General features: G+C 33.5%; 1 protein-coding gene across 1 annotated transcript; it reads right to left on the reverse strand.

Moving 5' to 3' along the window:
• Positions 1 to 1,698: 1,698 nt before the first annotated feature.
• On the reverse strand, positions 1,699 to 6,660 carry LOC138321074 (perlucin-like protein). The gene is made up of 5 exons (XM_069264484.1): positions 6,435 to 6,660; positions 5,142 to 5,230; positions 3,466 to 3,556; positions 2,640 to 2,865; positions 1,699 to 2,018 (listed from the first exon to the last, which is right to left on the reverse strand). The coding sequence occupies exons 1-5, from the start codon at positions 6,484 to 6,486 to the stop codon at positions 1,994 to 1,996; spliced, it is 483 nt and encodes a 160-aa protein (XP_069120585.1). The 5' UTR covers positions 6,487 to 6,660; the 3' UTR covers positions 1,699 to 1,993.
• Between the last annotated feature and the right edge of the window lie 7,934 nt (positions 6,661 to 14,594).

Here is a 14,594-nt window from a genome sequence, read left to right on the forward strand (position 1 = left end):
CCTTGATAGTTGTCGCTCGTTCGGGTCAGGTACATAGTCACGTGTATATGGTCAGTTGAGTGCGTCGGGTACGATGATATACGTGAAGATATGTGGACGGATTATTTTTGGATTTCTATTCACTTGCGTTGGAATTTTATTTTGAGAAACATCTAAATGACAACTTAGAGGAGTTGACATGTTTTCTTGCTAAAAAAAAGTCCCATATAGTTTTACAGGTGAGGGTTTTGTTTACCTATTTGTAGGTGATATAACCTGTGGACTGCTAGGTGTATAGGTACATGAATGAGCGCACGTGTGTCGATTCACGCGCTTTATATAGGGGTCGGTGAGTCGTCGGAATGTAAAACAAAAATGGCTGTCCTCAACCGGGGAATGTCTCATAAACGATTCTTGGAAAAACGAGTATACTTATTTTTAAAAAAAATCATGTTAATAATTTTAACTTGCATTGTCAGCTTTAATTTATCACAAGTAAGTTACACAATAATGTGTTACTTGTATTTTTTGTAGTTAATTTATCATACTCAATGTATATTGCAAATACATAGTATTGTGTTATTTTTTTTATTGTGTTTTTGGTGTTTTTTTTTTTTTTTTGTTATTCTTTGAATATATCACTGCGCAAACATAACAAGTGCAAAAATTGATAAGTGAAAAAAAAATCGAAAATCGACTAAGCGAAAATATTCACATGAAAAACACACGTTTGCAGTAGATTGTTATGTGCACGATTGCGATAACTTCCGGCATGTCTAAAAAGTTTTAATACGTTAGCGTGGATATATTTCGGAACTGGATATGCAAATAAAGAATACAAATGTATTGGTAGTAATCGGAATACACAACTGATACCTAACAATGCGTTTGTAGAATTAATTATATAATAAAATCATCCTTTGGTAATTGGAGCAATCAGGAATCTTCGGCAATTTCCGTGCCCTTTGCAGAAAGTGCCGAAGGTTCTCGATTGTTGAATTGAGGTGTATATTCAACTTAAGTCATACGCCTCATGCGTGGCTTGTAGCTGTTTAATGTTGGGTTATTACATTAACGTAATCAACAGTCAGGATCACGTAAGTGAGGCCTCCCATGTATGCTGTGTGTTGTTTGTATGAAGTGCGAGGTGCTTGTTTTGGGAGACTGTGGTAAACTGGTGTTGCTTCTGCTTGTATAGAGGAATTTTATTGCCCTTTTTACAGTTCCTTTTACGATCATACAATAGGGGCAGCAGGTACGTTCTACCTGCAGGGATATGTAGCTGATCAATAAGCCAAGAAGACCATGACGTCATTGGCCAGGTATTGACAATTCGTTATAATTAATTTTGTTTTTATTTTGGTCAGAAAAACCAAAATTATAAACATGATTTATTCCGTCCATTATTGAAATTTTATTTTATCGAATTTAAAAAACATCTTCAATGCGAAAAAAGGTTGCAGTTTGGTTTTTCTTTGAATGAAAATAAAACAAAAACCTTTTCGGTTTTGTCATATATTGTCCAAAAATAAAAACACGTAGGATATTTATTGATTAGAATATTCCCTTTGTCAAGCTAATAAACAACGTCAATATTCGCTATCAGGAATTCGAGCTTTTAAAATGCTTTCTTTTCTTCAAGGTATGAATCATTCTCTAGGTATCAGCATTCTGTTTAAATAATTGCAATGATAGATAACATAGAAGGATAAAATGCCATTATATTTGACAATGTATTTATTGAAATTGAAATACTGACGATTCAGCTGTCCTGTGAAAAAATAAATATATTTTTTAACATGAACTGAACTTTAAAAATCTATCTAGAGTTATATATTCTATATTTTCGGTTTGATAGTAAGCCAACAACCAATTGATATACATTGGCGATTCTATTTTGATTTCAAAAAGATTTCTGCCATTATCTACCATTTGTGTTATGCGAAACATGTCCATTTTTTCTGAGTCAATTTACTGTTCTCTTTGTGTACTCCTGGAAACAATCTACTGGTCATTATCCGAGCTGTATCCAGTTGCCTCTGTAAAATAGAAAGAATATATTAAAGAATATCAATACATGTTAATGACATTGGTTTTCAAATTATAGTAATAAACACGTTTGATCAAAATGCAACATCGACATGACAGTTCTTTGATTTTTTTGATTTTTTTAAAATTCACAAATTTTATGATATGGGAAATATCTGAAAACACATTAAACATTAGTTGGAAAGATCCATTAACAATATTACTGCTGAGTTAACATTTTAACCTAACGTTTTACACCGTATAAAAAGTAATAGAAATGGCTAAATTCCGTGGACAGAAATGTTTCCATCAGTGTGTTATCCATTAGTGTGTTAAATGGAAAGGCCTGTGTTAACCAGCTAACAATCACAATCAAAATAATATATTCATTTTCAAAGAGCAAAATACAAAAACAGATTTGATAAGCGCAATTACAGCCATGCCTATATAGTTAAGTGACAACGAGAACGTCGTGGTCATAATAACTAAGTGGTCGTCTTTAGACAGCGGTCAATGTTGATGGATATTGGTAATTTGCGGCCCTAGGGAAATGGTCGTATTAAACAGATGGTCTTTATACAGAGGTGATCGTTAATACACGTGTGACTATAATGTTAAGATAATATCCTTACCGTGATGCCTCACATATATAGTTTCTATTTGCTGTACATGGTACATCTGACCACATGAAGGTATACCCAGTAAATTGGGCCTGTAAACAGTCATCGTTGTGGTTGTGGTGGTTGTCTGGCTGACCGTGGCGCCAGTTTGTGTAGTTCATAACGAGATGACTCTCTTCCCATCGCCAGTCTCCCTCCACAAAAATGTCATTTCCACCCAACCAATAGGATTCGTGACCTTTACCAAATAAAAAAAAATCATTAAGACTACGATGCGTACAAATGCTCTAATTGAACGTTCAAATTGTTTTATTGCTATTAGAAACTGAAGACGGAAAAAGAAATAAAAGAACAATGATAATGATTAAAACAAATAATTAATAGTAATACCTTAAAAATTATAATATAACTTTTGAAATCAGCTTTATAATCTTGTAGAGTCCCGAAAGAATATAGCTTACACTTATAATAATCACATCCTAAACAATTTTAAAGAAATTATATAAATGTTATCGCGGGTCGTGCTATGATTCCCGCAGTAATCCTAACTACCGCGAAGTAGTTGACTATCACTACGGCTCACCTCATTCATCCTATATACTAAAACATTAAAGCATAAACAATAACACCACACTCAATCTTTCATACAGTCTATTTCGAATAAAAGAAAAATTGTTTTTACAGCTTCAATAAAAATGGGAGCATAACAGTGCAGATTACTGACATGTGATGTTATCACCGTATGTATATGAAATATTACTTGAAAATGTTTATAAAAGACCAAGATATAAGAAAAAACTCAAGACAATTATTTAATGATAATACAAGCATGTCTCACTTTGATGTGTACTGACCAACCGTGTCAGGAAACCGTTCTCCTGTTCATCACCGACCTCTGCCAGATAGGAATTTTTCTCGTGACAGGTAGTCTGCAAAAACATATCACATATCACAGTGGCTTAGGAAGATGAAACGTCATGGGGGGGCAAAGGTCCTCAATATTTTGTAAACCCCCCCCCCCCCCCGCCACACCTACAGGAGGAGATTAATTCAACTCCCAACCATATAATATATGCTTTATGTTCATTTTTCATATATCACTAAATTTAATCCTTGTACACATTTATAGACAGTGGGGTCGCTAAAAGGAAATTAACGAATACGCAAATTGGCCGAATTAGCGTGTGAGCGTCGAAGGCGCGAGATTTTGGTGTTTTATTAGGGTCTGACGGTGACCCCCGGGATTAGTTTTATGTATTTTGATGATTTTGCGATCGCCCGACAGCGCGAGATTTTGGTGTTTGGGGGGGGGTCCGGGGGTCTCCCCCGGGAAAAAATTACGATTTAAAATGGCTTAGATGATTTTTACGATGCAATTTGATGAATTTGCGAGCGCCCAAAGGCGTGAGAATTTGGTGTTAGGGGGGTCCGGGGGTCTCCCCCGAGAAAAAAATTACGATTTAGAATGGCTGAGATGAGTTTTACGATGCATTTTGATGAATTTGCGAGCGCCCAAAGGCATGAGAATTTGGTGTTAGAGGGGCCGGGGGTCTCCCCCGGGAAAAAAAATACGATTAAGAATGGCTTAGATGATTATTACGATGCATTTTGATGAATTTGCGAGCGCCCAAAGGCGCGAGAATTTGGTGTTAGTGTGGTCCGGGGGTCTCCCCCGGGGAAAAAAATACGATTTAGAATGGCTGAGATGAGTTTTTACGATAAAGTTTAATGATTATAAAGCGTTCTTAACATGGTAATTTTTCGATTTAAAGCTACCTGCATTTAGAAATGATAATTGTGTCGTCATAACATTATGCAACCCTACTCGGTCTGAATATACCGGCTTCACACCATCGGCACATTGTTGTGTAACATAACAAAAAATGAATTAATTGTCTCCCTAAGACATATAAACAAATTGATCTTTTAAGAGACATTTTTTTAAATAGCACATAGAATCCCTTGATGGACATTTTTAGTCTAGTTTGTGTGTATTGAATTTTCACTATTTAAGGTTTGACATTATGTGCTTGAACGTTTTAGGAAATGCGCCGCGCAGCGGAAATTTTTTTAGAATGAAGTACGAAAAATGTGTAGGAGGACCCTTTTTTCTTTCAAATAAGCATTTTTAGAAAATTTCAGTCGGCGAAAATGGAGGGGGAGGGGGGCAAAAAGACATGTTTGCCCCCCCGTCCTGTTTATTCTTGAGAGATATCATTTACGGAATTAATTTGGCATGGAATAACGGTTATTAATGTATTTAGAAAATAGTTTTATCCATACAGTAACAGTTTATATTGCCATTAAAAATAAGACCGGATGATTTTTCCAATCGAGAATCTATCTTGCGACAAATTTTGTTTTACAGAATGATAAAAAAGTGTTTATATAAGTGCCTATATTACTTTATTGTATACATTAACAATTTGTTTCATTTAAATGAGTATTTCGCTTACTGTTGCATACATCAGCTATTGGTATCACATAAATTTTCATTTGTCTTGAATACTTTACCGAGGCCGCTGACCAGTCCTGGGTATCGAAAAATGCCATATAGCAGGAATCTCCATATTCTGTCCATCCGTTCGGACATCCTCGGACGACTGTAGATCAGAGTATAATAGACAAATAGACGAATATTTTGCCTGAAATGACTATGTTCAACAGTTTCTCGAATTAAACGTCCTTGGTTCCATGTGCAAACCACACTGAAATCACGTTTTAAATCACAAATTTTGATTGGTTCCGTCACGAGTTGAGGTATATTTGATTGGTTTCGCTGTGAGTTGAGGTACATTTTGATTGGTTCTGCTTTGAGTTCAGGTAGATTTTGATTGGTTCCGTCATGAGTTGAGGTAGAAACCATAACTAGTTAAGTTGTGCATGCTCCATGTAACAACTTTTTCACCTAGTTGCCTGCAGTAAAGTCCGTCTGGATTTTTACCATATAGCGGGGACATGTGAATTTTATTCCGTTTTCATATTCTAAACATCTTTCTTTTGCGTGCGATTTACTTTCGCGAAATTTCGAGATTACACATTCCCTTGTTCGCTCTCTGACACGCATGCATGCACATTTTTATTTGGGCGCGTATAATTCTTGTGGGGATATCTACGAGGGAAGCCAATTAATAGTGGCCTATATACCCAGGCCTAAATAAATGAGGGTGCGATTTATACCTGGAACCGGTGATTACAGTGAAGATATCTAATAATAAATGTAATATCTATTTTGTATACTGTAAACCAATGTTTTTCGTTGCTACTTAATTTTGCGATTTCTAAAAACAAGTCCGCAGTGATCAACATTTGCGGATTATCGAAAATGAATGGAAACTCCCTTAAATATATATGGTGTAGCTATAAATTTACGGAGACAAACTTTCGCGATTTTATCTGCATTGCGAAATTTGCTTTAGTAAATTGCACTCAAAAGAGAGTTGGTTCACAGTATAGTGTTGCTAGCTATTTTAATAAGATTTTAATTAGTAAATCTTCTGTTCATTATGTTAAAATGTGATTATAAGACCATTACATTATCGTGGTAATCATACATATCATTTTCGTATTGAAAGCTTGCAAAAATACTTTTCTTAACAATTTACTTAGTCACGTAAAATATTTGTTATTTCGTAACACATTTATATAATACATAATTTTTCATACCAGATAAGATTGTTACGCTTTTGTTTCTTGTATCTAGATACCCTTATCAATACATGTGTCCTTCTAAGGAAGTCCACGTGTGTAGTGTGGGATAATTTGTGAGATTGTAGTTAGACAGGAAATAAGAGAAGAACACAATACCTTGTATAAAGACAGGGATTAACATCAGATATAAGTGTACTGTGAAAACCATTGTCGGTGGCACAGACGGCAATTACAGTCCCAGAGGTTTTGTCCGAACTGGAGATAATGGCTTATCTTAAAATTGATATTTGAGTTCATTTTAAATGCATGTCTGGATCATACGTCCTGTTTCTTTAAGACACTATGAATAGATAAAGACATTTGCAATTCTATTTTGGAACTTGATAATGATATACCAGTGACAACACAAACATTTTACATAGCTCTGAAAGACGTTATACAGTAGAACCCAGTTATATTGAAGTCGTTGGGGAATGGAAAATATACTAAAGTTATCCAGATTTCTATAACAATTCAGAAAGAAAAAAGATATGTTTGAACAGCGATAAAAAATACATTTCAAATTAAACAGTATGTAAATATGCCATTGTATTAATATTAATTAAGCTTTCTTTGATAAAGTTCAGTGATTTGACAGATTATTTTTCATTTGACTTTCTTTGAATGTCTTCTAGAATTTGTGTGATCTACTTCCAATGATGTAAAAGTTTTGGATGATATATAGAGAATACATGGTTAGTATCTTACAATACAAGGTTTATTTTGGTGCGAGAATTAGGAAAGCCGAGATGACGAGGCTTTGCCGAGTCATCTCGGCTTTCCGTGTCGAGCACCAAAATAAAACTTGTATTGTAAGATACTAACCGTGTATTCTGTTTATCCTGCAACAATAATGGCATTCAAAACGAAAGCAAATTGACAGTTCCTTACTTTGTTTCGCTCGAAGCGAGACGCTTCTTTGATGCGGAGGTAAAGATTCCTTCACTTAACCGAATGAGAGTGTACTCCTTTTTACTGCCGTGGGAAATAAATAAGCGCATTCACAAACAGTAACCGTAATTCTATTCAGTGTGATATGTCACTGAAAGGAAATGAAAATACTAAAATAACAATAAATACACATTAAAGAATTACTTAACAATACATACCTTTGTCATGAGCCAAGGAAAAGACGACACACCGCCATACGAGATTTTCGATATCTTAAAAATGACGTCATTTCGGTGAATGTGACGTCACGTTTTAGCGGGACTGAATGACGTTTCATTCACCGGAAGGTTCAAGTTCTGGGTCAAGTTAGAAAAGTTCCGTCAGATATGGAACAAATTCACGTGATCGTATTGACGGATAAAGCATATCGTATTGACGGATAAAGCACAAGTTTATCCGGCAGTAGTTATCGGTCAGTATGTGGGACAGTTGCAGGATAAGATGTTTATCAATGTCTAGCTTGATGTGTTTAGAGTATCATTATCATTTGATAAATAGTAATCGACATTAATATATGTCTGTATGTATCAGTTTAATGATTTGTATGTACTGTTAATATTTAGGCAGAGGGCTGTATAGGCATGTTGACTGTTGCCCAATTAATATTGTCTTTAACATCTGGCAATATAATATATTCTGAAACGAAATGAATAGACAAAGCCAAGTTGTTGTCCATATTAAGACGGGAGACAATGTGTGCAGACAGATCAACTATGTAAAAACATGTAATATTATGGATGATTTTATTTTGATACATGGCATTGTTTTTATTTTTATTATTTTTTTTTTAATGTATTTTTTTTTTATTTCCAAATTCAATATTGTATTAATGATTGTACGGAAGCCTGTTAAAGTTGTTCTTACGATATACCAAGTCGTTATTAAGACATAGTTAAGTCGTTATTACAACATATCAAGTCGTTATAACGAAATTTTTTTTCAATATGACCCTAACAGGCTTCCGTATGATTGCTTTTTTGGTAGTTTATGCATAAGAAAACCTACATACAATTTACGTATATTTACGATTTTATTTTGATTTCAAGATTTCTGCCTTTGTGTTGAACGAAACATATCCATTTTCTGAGTCAGTTTACTGCTCTCTATATTTACTCCTTGGAATGATCTACTGATCGTTATCCGAGCTGTATCCATTAACCTCTGTAAACAGAAAAAATACATTAAAAAATATTAATGCATGTATATGGCATTAATTTACAAATTGTAGTAATAAACGCATTTGATCTAAATGCAACTTCGTCATGACAGTTCTTTTGTTCAAATTCACTAACTTCATGATATGGGAAATATCTGAAAAGAAACTTCAACATCAGGTGGTAGAAAGATCCATTAACAGTATTACTAGTGAGTTAACACTTTTACCGATAATTTTACACCAAACACTGATAAAAGTAATACAAATGGCTAAATTCCGTGGACAGAAATGTTTCCATCAGTGTGTTATCCATCAGTGTGTTAAATGGAAAGGCCTGTGTTAACCAGCTAACTATCACAATCGAGATAATGTATCCATCTTCACAGAATAAAATATACAAACATATTTGATAAACGCAATTACAGTTACACTTAAGTGACCGTGGTCTTTATGACCAAGTAGTCTTTAGATTGAGGTCAATGTGTATTGAAATTGGTTATTTGCAGCCCTAGGGAAATGGTTGTATTAAGAAAATGGACTTTATACAGAAGTTCATGTAGTCGTTAAGGCAGGTGAGACTATAATGTTAAAATAATACCCTTACCATGATGCCTAACGTATATAGTTTCTATTTACTGTGCATGGTACATCCTACCACATGCAGTGAGAGTCAGTATATTGGGCCTCTAAACAGTTTCCGTCGTGGTTATTGTGGTTGTGGTGGTTGTCAGGCTCACCATGGTGCCAGTTTGTGTAGTTCAAAGCGAGATTACTCTCACACCATCGCCAGTTCCCTTCCATATAAATGTCATAACCACCTAACCAGAAGGATTCGTGTCCTTAAAGAGACAATTCACTCAGGCTAATTATTTTATATAACCAAGAAGCCAAATATAGCATAAATGTATTGTTCTACATTTCTTATGAGACATATAACGTAAAACATTGACAAATTCCTCAACATTCTTAAGTATTTTAATTAATATCGTTTAAATATCAAATCGTTGATCAATACGATTAAGCAGGTACAATATGGACGCTGTACCCATACCCGAGCCAAAGTCACGCACGTTAAACAAATGAACTACATAACCACTTAGATGGTGATAAAATGATTTTTTGGCAAGACAATTCACCTAATAAGGTAAGAGCTATTTGAGCAGTTCTAGACAAAAGTTGCATTACTCTACGAGCACGGGACAGGGTTCGGCATACAAGAAGTTTGACCACAGTGTGTAATGGCGGACAGTGAGAGAGTTTGGACATTCCACACACATGTCACCACCATGGGCTTTTAACAGGCATATCACAGTAAAACAGACTGATCTAATTTCCATTGGAACTGGGTTTTTTCGATATATGTACAAATTTTAATGTTCTCTTAGACTGAATTGCCCCTTTAACAACACAAAAGCGTTTCATTAGAATTTCAATGCGTACAACTGCTCGGATGAAATGTTCATGCTGTTCTAATATTATTAGAAATAAAAACATATACAAGAAACAAACAAACAAAAAATAACAAAAAAAAACAAACAAAAAATAACAAAAAAAAACAAAAACAAAAAAACTTAAGGAAATATGTACAAAACATGAAAATATTGATAAAAACCAAATAATTGAAAGTAACACCTTAACCGAAACAGCTTGGAATTTTCAAATGTAACTTTGAAATGTGGTTGATAAATCCCCACGCCACGTACACATGATTCATCACGTCCATCCCATACTAAAGACATTTATCACATAAACAATACCCCGAATACCTTTCACTAAATTTTCCATACAGTCTATTTCGAATAAAAAGGAGAAACTAAAAATATTAACAGCTTCGTTAAAAATTAGAGCATAACAGTGTAGATTACTGACATGTGATGCTATCACCATATGTATATATAGTGTTACAAGAAAATATAAATAATAGATCAAGGTAAATGAAGCGGTATCTTTGATGTTAAAAAAAAGACTCAAGAAAATTATATAATAATGATAAAAGTCTCACTATGATGTCTACCGACCAACCGTTTCAGGAAGTTGTTCTCCTTTTCATCATCGACCTCGGCCAGATAGAAGTATTTCTCGTGACAGGTAGACTACAAAAGGTATAAACTTACAACAAGTGTTGTTAATCAGAATCAAACAACGAGAATTTAAAAACTGTAATCATAATCAAACAACGAGAATTTAAAAAAAAACAACAGTTAAACAGTATTGTGTATATCGTTGACACACAGAAAGATATACCTTATAAAAACAAGTTTTTGACCACTACATTATATATATATATATAACTTTTGACAACTCAATTTTGTTATAATCTTCCATTTTTTATTTTAAAAGGTTTTGCATTACAAAACATAACATATTTAAATTTTCCCATATTAATTTATTAAGAGGATTCAAATACATGTGATTCATGTATAATTATTTTATAGCATATATAGATATTTTTATGGTAAAACAAATACCATTCTATTCAATTACTGGGTATATAAATCACCAATGACTAGATATCCTTCCTTCTGTTAACTTATTATATGTAATTAATTATCTACATGTAAATCATTTTTTACCTGGGGAGTTTATCTGTAAAATGGTAAAATTATACAGGGAATGATATATATAAATATATCCTGTCCATTTTTACTGGAAGACCACAAATAAGAGGTTAAGAAAAGTCCTCATAATGGTCATGTCAGTGCAATAATATTGTATTTTTTACCTGTACATGGTGCATTTTGTTCTCTATAGAACAAAGATACCCTATAATCAATAGCTCTGTACTGGTATAATTTTTTTTAAGTGTTTTGACTACACATTACCTTTTCTATAATGTAAAACACTCAGAACAGTATTAATAATGCATGGAAACGCATTAATATTTTCTTTTTTATTTCCTGGGCGTCTTCATCCATCTGTTACAAAATATTCTTCTTGCTTCCATTGGAAAAAAAAAAAAAAAAAAAACTGCAAGCATTCAGACATTGATAGCACAATAATTTTGGAACACTATTGCCATATGCAAAACCTATATGAAGACGTGATATGTCTCAGAAAATGGAGTGTTTACGCTGTGACAATTAAGTATGATTTTTAAGACAAAAACAGCAGGTTAGTTGTTTATCACTGGAATTGCCCTCAAATTAATGCTTGTTAAAATTTTCAGTAAATACAGTCACAGCACTCATTAGATATATTCAATTTGTTCTTTCTGTTCAAAGTTTATAGCATACTGGGAATCACACAAGATATGAGTAGATGCATGGTAATCAGTATAGTTACAAGTGCAATATTATAACATGGTACATGTACCCTTAATACTGTGTACGACTTACTAGGTAAATACATGCAAGGTACACTGTATAAAATTGCACATTAAGTTTATTAGTGGATAAAATGTATGCAATAGGGCCTAAGGGAGGTAGTACAGGTTCATTTAAACACTACAATACAGAAACACACAATTACAATTCTTATAATTTCCTTCTTCCAAGTTATCAGATGAAAATAAATGATCCACGTTTGTTCAAATTCAGGATCAGCATAGGGGTCAATCTGGACATCTGAAATATCATATACATGTATGTGTATACATTGGCCTCACATTCATATTTTGGTTGGATATATCAATATTGATTCCTAAACACAGTTTTCGGAAATGCAGAATTTGTCATACCTGTTTAAGAATTTTTATTTCTATATATTATATTTTATAACATTGCAACTTTAAATCAAGAATACAACAACCCTTTTAATGTAAATAGAAAAGATGGAGAGAGAGAATAAATGAAATATTTGTGAGCAATGTCTTCTATATAATGAAAGATCTAGGATGTACATGTAAGTTCAATGTTATATTTTTTCCATGACTGTATGTGACATTAATTCCCCATGGTGATTCTCAACACTGATCCAGTTTATTGCTGTTTTTGTGTAATTGAACTCTATTAACAATGAAATAGTATTTGCCTGCAAATCTGGATTAAGTCATTTTATAATTTTGAGGAACCACTTTAAAAAATCTAACTGAGATACTGCTTGTACATTAAGTTACATGTATCTGTACTGAGTACATTTGTATGTCATTGTCTTGAGGGAAATGTCACTGGTCTGTTGTTTGATTATCTCCATTTTATTTAAGGGACAAAAATTCATATGAGGTGTACATGTAGGTTATCGTATACAATCTTAATGATTAATAGACAGAAAGTAATAATTGACACCAACACATAATACATATCCTTGCTGCTAAAATCCGGATCTCATTAAAACCCCCAACCGAGCACGCCTGGCCTGGTAGATCGTTTTAGTCATCAACGTTGAGGCATGCGCATTGGTAGTAAAACAAAAATGGCGAAGCGGGATTTTTGAATTGCGGTGTTATACAAAGAAAAAGTGGCGTATCTGCGCTAATAAAAGAGGTATCGTTATGGAAATGATATCCGAAGAATTTTAGTGATATAGAGATTCATTTAATGCGTTTACTTTAGATGAAAACGGATAACAATGTAGCATAAAATAGCCGTCGAACATTTACGGCCATTTCGCCCATTTCGATGTAGGCGTATACGAATATAATCTAGACGATCGAAGTCAAATTTGAGCTTAAATTGTCATTTTATACTTGTATTTTCATATCACAATAGTATAAATAACAAAACACAGTAACTAGGATTTTAGAGGGGAAAACCCTAATTTTGTACCAAAAGGGGTCGTGTACCAAATGGGGTACGGTGACGTTACGTTATAAAAACAAGTTTTTTGACCACTACATTTTATATATAGATAACTTTTGACAATTTAAGTGTTTTGACGAAGGTAACAATATCAATGATGCTCCACCGCCGACAGAGCTTAAATGATATTCATCACTTGAACAATAATTGGTGTTTAATCGTGTGTATATATGTCTAATTAACACACAAAAAATAGTATCAGATAATTCATTTTGCTTTTGGTACACGCGCAATCAGTAAGTCGATATTAGTTTCAACAATTATCAGAAGGTACATGAAGACTATGAAAATGTAGTCCTTCAAATAAATATGACCATTTGTATTTCAAGAATACTTTACCGAGGCCGCTGACTAGTCTTGGTTATTAAAGAATGCCATATAGCAGGAATTTCCAAATTCTGTCCATCCGTTCGGACATCTTAGGACGACTGTAGATCAATGAATAATAATCGTTATTACGAGCTATATAATGTAATACTTAGATGTCAAAATATATATAGTGACCATATTTGTTCTTATTTAGGACATGGACAACTTACAATGTCGCAGATATGAAAAAATACACTTGTGTTACCAATTGACATATATACGAACTCTTTTTCTTATTTTATCGCAAAGTTAATCTTGATATAGAACATAGATGAGATAACTATTGTTTGATGGCATGTAACGTAATTTAATGTAATATCCTACTAATATAGTTAACATTCTGGTAAACTATTAGATAAGAGAAGAACAATACCTTGTACAAAAATGGAAGTAAATATCAGACCTAAACGTACTATGAAAATTATTGTCGGTAGCAGAAACCGTTCAATGTCCACGTATGTTGTCTACTTCCGACGGGGAGATATGCAAGCTATACGTATAGCTAATTATATGTACTGACACATATAGAAGTAATTGTGTACAATTTAAGTAGGAGTTATTCCCCTTTGCTTGACTGTCCCTTATTTGGGGTACCGTATGACGTCACCTTTTTGTAAAAGAATCTGATTGGCTAAGCCATCAGCCCTTCATCTAAGAAAAAATTTTTCACGAGCGCCATATTGGCATGTTAAAAATCCTCTTTGAGATATTTTTAACTTTGTGGCCCTGTTCTATCGAACCCCCACCTTAATATCAATATTGAGATGTTCTAGATTATGTTATGTTTCATAATCTTTTAACATAATTCTATAAAACTGAGTTATGTGTCAATTTGTTTGCATAGTGTCAATTTGTTTGCATAATATTTGTTTTATTACTTTGATATGAGTTTTATATAATTTTTATAATAAATATGTCACCTTATGGTGGCCTTTTTTCAATTTATATAACTCTTTGTTTTCTGTATGTGGAGTGTGCATAAATGCAAGCTATACGTATAGCTAATTTTATGTACTGACACATATAGAAGTAATTGTGTACAATTTAAGTAGGAGTTATTCCCCT

This window comes from Argopecten irradians, chromosome 4 (genome assembly GCF_041381155.1).
Source record: "Argopecten irradians isolate NY chromosome 4, Ai_NY, whole genome shotgun sequence".
Classification (NCBI taxonomy): Eukaryota; Metazoa; Mollusca; class Bivalvia; order Pectinida; family Pectinidae; genus Argopecten; species Argopecten irradians.

What these genes read in the sequence shown, in the direction of transcription:
- LOC138321074 (XM_069264484.1), bottom strand. Translation starts at nt 6,486, where the DNA reads ATGGTTTTCACAGTACACTTATATCTGATGTTAATCCCTGTCTTTATA. An exon ending in AATCCCTGTCTTTATACAAG is followed by an intron (nt 5,231 to 6,434) that starts GTATTGTGTTCT and finishes TCTGATCTACAG; the next exon opens with TCGTCCGAGGATGTCCGAAC. An exon ending in TATATATGTGAGGCATCACG is followed by an intron (nt 2,019 to 2,639) that starts GTAAGGATATTA and finishes TCTATTTTACAG; the next exon opens with AGGCAACTGGATACAGCTCG.